Genomic DNA, 7,930 nt, shown 5'->3' with positions numbered 1-7,930 from the left:
TGCCAGGGTCATCGTCATACCTGTTCTCAAAGAACTGCAGCTAGGAGCGTTGGCAGCTGAGCACAACACTCCACCCGTGCAGCTTAAGCTGTGCAGTGCTAGGCAAAGAAGGGGCACACAAAAGGCTGCTGAACAGAAACGTGGGTAACATCTATCATCCTTACATGGCGCACACACAGCCTCTGTGATCATAGTGATTGGCTCTGGTTGCTTGAGGTGAACAATATTGTCTGTCTTGATAAAAAGCTATTTTCTAGTGCCAGTCACAAGCCAGAGGTGACCCCTTAAGATAAACAGACAAGGCAGTCAGTCACCTGGTCCAAAAGATAAATGAGCATTTCTAACAGCAGCTTGAAATAGTGAAACACTTTATATTGGGAAGTAACTCTACCATTTATTTAACATACACTTTCAAACTATCAAATAATTGAGCTGCATCATGTAATGCCAGCAAGGCAAAGCAGTAACCAAGAATTCATCCTTACAGGGGTTTAAAAAAACAAACCACCCTCTCCCTGTCCCTGAACCAGCTTCCCTCTCTTCCTGAGTCAGCCCAAATTCTGCATAGCTCAGATTGCTAAATGAATTACAATCTGCTCAGCTCCTCTGAAGGTGTTCCTGCAGGATGGAGGTGCTGAGCAGGGTACACAACCTGTACATTTCAGAAGGCTGGTCAGAAACTGTTCACTTGGGAGTCTTGACATTTTCACGTCCCACTGTTCTCAGAATTTCAAATGCCAAGGAAGCAACAGCAGTGTCAGCATGAGAGCTAGGAATCAAAAACAGTAAAATTTATTAGACATCCTCAGGAGAAAAAAAAAATTTGTTCAAATTCCACATTTGCCTTTATCGATGCTGGAAAATTCTGAGTAGCCATTAACTGCACTCTACCGGCCTTTCTGTTAAGCAGTACCATGTAACCAGTGATTCTGCCTTGCAGCAGATCTTGAGTAGAAATGAATTTCAGCTCAAACCCCCAGTAACTGCTACCTCACTCAACCTCCTATATAAAAAAAAATCAGAATTTATCATACACCCCATGACTCTTGACACACACTTCCAGCTTGGCAGAAGGATACATTTTCACACACAGCCCTCTGCACAGGCAGGCACTTCCACTCCAGGTATTGCACACCTCCTGCAAGGAAGAGCGACTGCCCTTCCAACCACAGCGCTGCTCTGGGGCCCTTTGCTTCCTCACCTATGATTTTATACATATTTTACCTTTTTTTTTCTTCTGAAAACATGTTTTTTTTTTTTCTAGCACTGGAACAGAGGCTCTAACACATTGCTCCTAGTCTACATAATCAAGTCTTTTTAGTTTTTTTATGGACTTCCATCCCTCATCTATGGCTTAGAAAGGACATCAGCAGATAAACCTGCAACTTCCTTGATTGCTGCTAATGACAATATCTACTGGTACTCTGGTAGATACATTCTGGGAATACAGAGCTAACCAGAAAATCCAAATGATCGATTCACACTACATAAGCCAATATCTTAATAAGCAGCTGTTTAAATCAGAAAATTCAGTTATCTGAAACAAATTCATCTCAGCAACTGTCTTCACTGAAAAATGAATGTCCATGATCCCACATTTTAAAGCATGGATTTGATTCCAGGTGGTTAGTAAGCAGAATGGGTTGGTCGTATAATTCTTAAATTGCCTGTTCCAACCTGCTCATCACCGAGAGAGAGTTTGGCAATCCATGGCTGCTACATGGTGACAGAGGAATACTGAAAGCAGTTTTCAACCCAACCAGTGCCCTTCTCTTAGCACATCACTTCTTGGCTGGAATCCCCCTTCTGACACACAGGAAGAGGGAAAGATTAGAAACCTGTCTGTAAGAAATAACCAAAGCAAAAACACTGCTCAAACAACTCAGACCAGTGGTATTATGTGGGTTGAAGGGCCTGGGAGTTTAGACTACCCTGAGGATGGCTTAGATCCAGGATCTCGGCTGTAGCTGCCTTTGAAACAGGAGATACAAAGAGGCTCCTTAACCAGGTTCAAAGCACAGGTGAGGAGACCAAGTTTATCAGGTCACAAGGAATATTTTGGGAAAAACACCACATAAGGAAATCTGAGGAGAAGGCAGAATATCTACACTTTCCACAAATAAATGTCCATTCAGCTAAGTCTGATAAAGCTTCCTAACTCCAGGCTTCCTCTGCCTGCCTGTTGCAAATTTATGCATGTCTGAGTCCATTACAGCCCCAAGAACCAGGCTGAATCCCTCTCAGTCTCTTCTGGAGGCAAATGGATAGGGACATGTGTTCCCTAAAGATGGGAAGGAGGGGAAATGAAATCCATGAGTTCCCAGGGGCTCCCTTGTTGCTGTTACAGTGCAGGAGCTTGGCACAGCAGAGGAAGAGTATCAGAACAGTATGTATCAGAACATACTGATGTATCAGAACAGTCCTCAATGTATCAGAACAGTCCTCAATGGCATCAGCTGGAATTTGATCTACAGAGCATTTTGCGTTAAATTAGAGTGAGCACTGTTTATTTGGGCTCTGTAGCATGTGTTTTTCTGCATACAGAAATGTACATACTGTAACAGACTACTGAGGAAGCCCAGAAAAGCAGAACTCAAAGACAGTGACTGAACTGTCTGGTGCATCTAATGCTGAAATGCTACAAACAGAGTGAAAGTTGTTTCTAACAGAGGAAAACCCTGTCTTCTCCCACTTTCATTTTCAGTGGTGCTGCCTGTGTCTCCCTTGGGGAGAGCTGACATTTTATTTTAGTGAGATAATTTAATGTGTCATACAAAAGCCTGTGAGTCAGCAGCTGAGTGTGCGAGAAGGATGCTCACTGCTCTCAACAGGTTTGGTTAGTCCTTGGTGCGCATCACCTTGCACTCGCCACATCCCAACATTTCCTCACCACGTCTGCCCACACCCCTCCTTCCTTCTAACATGTGCTACTCTGCTATAATGCTGAGGATCCAGTTTTCCCAAAAGCCTGCATTTGGGAGGACAAAGAGCACTGTAAACATTATCTTAGTGTTTCAAAAATTGACCTCAGAACTACAATTTCTCTATGAATTTTAGTTCAACCAGGAGTGAAATGAAGCCCAACAGCCCACAGCAGAAGCATAAAATTTGTTTCGAGAAGCAGAGAACAGCCATTCATTCATTCATATGTCCAAGAGGGATTAGATAAGGAAAAGTCTATTGGAGATGAGCTAAGCTTTGGCCAGTTTCTTGGGACTAGCACCTCCATTCTTGCAGAGAAGGCCATGGCATCCCTCTAAGTCTCCTGCCTCCTGCAGAAACCACAGGCATTCTTAAACAAAAGCAGTTCTGTTCTTCAGACAAACATTTGAAAGGAATCAGCTTGAAAGTGTATCAACCACAGCTACCTTAACATGAGGCACAAATGTTGCCTTGTGCATGCAGCCCACTCTGCCAAGAAACTCTGACAGAGGGACTAAGGTTTGGAATAAAATAATAAATTAAAAAAAAAAAATAAAATTCACAGAATCAACACACACAGAGTCAGACTGTGCAGCAGCTGGAGATCAAAGCATGCCACAGACTCTGACAGAGAGGACTTTGGAGGAGAGCAGTGCAGGGAGGGGGGCCAGGGACAGAAACCTGAGAAGCTCTTACTGCACAGAATTACAGAAGACAATTGCTCTCAGCCCTGGAAATTCCTGAAAGCCTGAGGGAACTCACCTGGCAGTTTGGGTTAGACTCTCTAGAGCCTGGATAAGAGCATCACCATCATTCTTCAGGCTCTCAGAGTGCTTCTTGTTTGAAGTTATCTGGAACAAAAAGAAAGAACCTTTACCAAAGGCTTAGCAAAAGATTCTTCTCTGTCATTTCTGTGGGATAAGAGAGAAGGAAACAAGTTACAGCATTTATTAAAATTAAATTAAACGTGACAGAGACCCATGAGAAAGTCCCTTTTACTGAATTTTAGGCAGAGACCATCTAAAATGTCTTGCCTTAGTTAACAATATTCACCCACGTTCTGAGTCCCTGTATGTGTGCAAATTCACATATCACAGTCCGCCAATCCTGATTTCATCCTTAGTATCAGTGCAAATACAAGCCCCACTTAGTTAGAATCCCAGGGATATCTTGGGGAGACAGTTATTTTCATTTGTCACTTCAGGGAAAAAGTAACCAAGCTTCTACCAGCCTTCAGATCAGGATGTGTGGGGTTTCTCTGAGAGAAACAGGGTTAAAATCACTGCAAAGCAGGTAACTGCATATGGAAATTTTTCTTGGTCCTCATCAGTCATTAGGAGTTACCTGCACATGACTGTCACCTACAGAGCATGGTGCTGAGTGACCAAAGCTATTTGCCCTTTTGTGTCAAATGAATCCTGATTATAGCTGGTTTTGCTGCTGGTGTGGTTTATTACACGAATCCGCAATGACTAGTTTATTGTTTCTCCAGCCTGAAGTAGTACAAGTACCCAGCTCCACACAGCCACACATTTCCCAATGGTTAAGCAGGTGACCAGGAAGGTCACGGGGAACACAACATGAAGCCTCATGCACTGTAGCTTGAAGAGACACTAAATACTTGGCAGCTTGCTGAAAACCTCTTGTATCTCAAAAAAATTACTAAAAAACCTGGTTTGCGTGTCAGTTCCTGCTTGCAAAGGTAAATAAATCTTTGCTGAACAGAAAGGAAAAGGGGAGGACCAGACCAGCTGATTATTTTGATACCGGAGGAGTTAATGCTTGAAAGGATGACTTTTAATCCCAAAATCTGGCAAGGACTTGTAAGCTTTAGCATGCTGTGGCTGGCCCTATTTACCATTGATCAAGCATCTGGGCAACACGCCTTCACATCTCCCTCTTAAATCACTACAGAAGCTGTATTTACAGCTGCCATCCCACCATAAATTATTAGCAGTGATTCTGCAACAACAGTGTCACTACATCTATAATCATAACATCCTGTAGTTTAGCACTTACAGGGAACAGGGACCTGCCTGAAGTAAACCAAAACATATCCTGTGTGTTGGAAAAAACCCAGTGATACCACTACCTAAACACAAATCATTGGTAAATCGTGATTACAGATGGTTAAACCTTTTTACTCTGTTGAGGTTTATATCTGATTATCTCAGTTTATATTTCAGAAATCCAGTCTTGTCTATTTGATACCTGTTAGACACAGAAAATGCTTTGTAATCTGGGTTCTGAATGTGAAAACACCACCACATACAATAAGAGTAATACAAGGAGAAAAGTGCTTTCACCACAAGACATTGCTTTCTATTCCTAAAGAGTGGTCATGCCTCTAGCTCACTAGCCACTGCCACATTCCTTGCACTTTCCACATTTGTGCCCCTTGTTATCCTGTACACTTTAAAAAGCCAAGAGATCACAGGGAAGGATGGTCACTAGGACTGAATTGTGCTCCATAAAACTATCAGGTCAAATAAAGGTTACAGATAATTCTCATTCTGCTACATCCTAACTTTTGGGTGCTGACATTTGTACAATCCTCACGGTTTCTTCTAAAAATAGCGAATGACATCATACAGAGAACTTTCAAAATATGCTCAACTATAAAATCTGGTATGAAGAAAAAGGTTTAATTCCAAAATTGTCTATTTCAAACAATAACTTAGTCCAGCTGAGTCATGGGGTCTGACTATAAACCTGCCCATGCTGCAGCATGCCTTGTGCCACTATTAAGAACACATTTCTGTGCATACAATGCATTTGAATAGAAAGGATTAAAATGGCTTTATATGCACAGATATTGTAGAACACTGAAAACAGAAACACCCACGAGATCATCTCACCACCTTCACTGTGCAGAGCAGCTTTCAGCCACAAGCAATGAGCTCCCATGGCATCCATCCACAGGGGCTACTTCCCGGGCTAACAAAATGCTTCAATAAGATCCTTTCAGCAATAGAAGTGGTAGCATGAGGAGGGAAAGGATCAGCATAAGCTGCCTCCAGTCCATTTTAATTAAGTATAACCCAAATTTAGAATACATTTTCTCGAGAGTGCCAACTACCAGCTTCATCCAAGCCAAAGGGAGTTGGTAAAGAACCAACCTGTCCAGTCAGCAGTGCCACCTATGCCCACTCCGGGCGACAGAACTCACCCAGACCAAACAGGGTTGCACAGATTTATGTGGGCAGCTGGGGCTTCCACACCAGCTTTTCATCACCAGTGTCCAGAAAAATGCTTCCTTATCCACTGCCAGGCATCCACTCCATGGGCCTGGGAGGGGACCAACTCTGTGCTAGCAGGAAAACTGCAGGCTGAATACAGGGTGAGTTGCCAGCACCCAGGAGCCAGCTCAGCCACCCCTGCCTATGATTTTTGTCTGCACTCCCATGCTCTGATCACCGGCTCTTATTTGCTCTTTATCTCAGTCTGAGTAGATCTGATTGCTCCCTGAGCAACCTGAGGGTCTCTTGCACCCGACAGATTACATCCTGCTTCACAGGAGCTTGTGAGAAATAATATCTGAATCATTGCTCACTTTCAAGATGAAACTTTAGTCATGTTTTTTATTTAAAAACTGTGCCAGTTTCATCTTCCTTTTGGTCCATAGATTACAATAAATTACAACAGGACATAAAACCACCGTTCACCAAAATTTGAGAAATTCATGTATTTTTCACTTTGTTATCCTTTCCTCCTACCCAGCATTGCTGTGCCTTTTACTCACACAAGTTCTAGTTCTCATTCATTTAGAATTTTAACAATTTTAATGATCTCTTGTAATATTGCTGTTTGTTAGGGCTGGCTGCAACACCGATTCAATGATATAATCAATACTTATTCTTTTAATTAAAAATGCAATTAAATCTCAGTTCAGTTGTACACTCACTGCAATCGAACAAGAATTTCAAAATTACTTTTCTTTATTAAGCCCACAACCATTCAGCAGCTCTCCACTCCTCAGTCCTGTTAAACAAGGGTGAGCCATAAGGAATACCTTAATACAATAATGGTTGATACATAATGATCAGTATTTCCAAAAATTCAAGAAAAGTATTCAGATATTATGGTGATGCTAAAGATGAGTGCAAGAAAAGTTATAATACAAAACATTTCCACTGGAATATCTATTTCACTAATAAACCAAGGAGTTTTGCATTCTTACTCTAAGAAGGGATTTGTGAAATACAAATTTGAAGAAAGCACAGAAACTTAAAGGGAAATTAATTCTGTTAAGGTTGGTTTCATAATGCTGAACTGCTTTCTCTGACTAGATTTAAGTCATATTTTGTAATTTACAATGGAAAGAGATGACCTAAGCAGTACTCTCTAACCATTTTTAAGAGAAAGAAATTCTTCTTTGTTGAGATTTCAAGTGAACCATAAACTTGATGACTGCGAAATAAACTGGAAAATAATGCAGAAATAAGGAGCTTTTTATTTGAAACTTTTTGTTGGTTGAAGAAAGGTCTTGGGAGCACATTCAGTTTCAAGTATTATATTTTCAAATAAAGTACTGCTGGATATGTTCACCATTTGCATGCTCAACAGATGCTTTTCTACAAGCTACTACCTTGCCTGTATACACAGATACAAGCAAGGCACCTCTAAATGTACCTCTTTCCCACAAACTGTTTCTTTCTCTTTCCCAAACACACATATAAATCGACGCTTCCTTACATTTTCATCAAAATTTAAGATAATTAAGCTAATTACAGGTACTCAGTTCTTGCACAACTTTACTGGCACAGGCTGAGAGCAGCCATATGGGTAAGACAGAAGCTGCTGTGGGTTGATTTATCAGAACTACCTACTCACAGGTCCACTGTCAGCATCACCAGAATATTGACGCATGCTGTGAATAAAGTATCACTTATCCCTTGTTGGAATCTTTTCTGTGAATGGAACTTGCACCTTCAGCTAATACTGCAGGAAAAACAATCAGCAATACATTTTTTCTATGGACTAACTGAAACCCATATGTAGGACATGA

General features: G+C 41.4%; 1 protein-coding gene across 1 annotated transcript in view; it reads right to left on the bottom strand.

Moving 5' to 3' along the window:
* Nucleotides 1-234: 234 nt before the first annotated feature.
* ULK4 (unc-51 like kinase 4) overlaps nucleotides 235-7,930 on the bottom strand; it is a 211,895-nt gene continuing 204,199 nt past the window's right edge. Inside the window, exons 35-36 of the mRNA XM_066321372.1 lie at nucleotides 3,685-3,773; nucleotides 235-769 (exon numbers count right to left, since the gene is read on the bottom strand). Coding sequence (XP_066177469.1) covers nucleotides 685-769; nucleotides 3,685-3,773 — 174 coding nt within the window. The 3' untranslated portion in view covers nucleotides 235-684. The remainder of the gene's footprint in view (nucleotides 770-3,684; nucleotides 3,774-7,930) is intronic.

The sequence above is a fragment of the Sylvia atricapilla genome, chromosome 1, assembly GCF_009819655.1.
Source record: "Sylvia atricapilla isolate bSylAtr1 chromosome 1, bSylAtr1.pri, whole genome shotgun sequence".
Classification (NCBI taxonomy): Eukaryota; Metazoa; Chordata; class Aves; order Passeriformes; family Sylviidae; genus Sylvia; species Sylvia atricapilla.
Note: the sequence above shows the minus strand (reverse complement) of the source record. Positions and strands in the feature narration are given on the sequence as shown.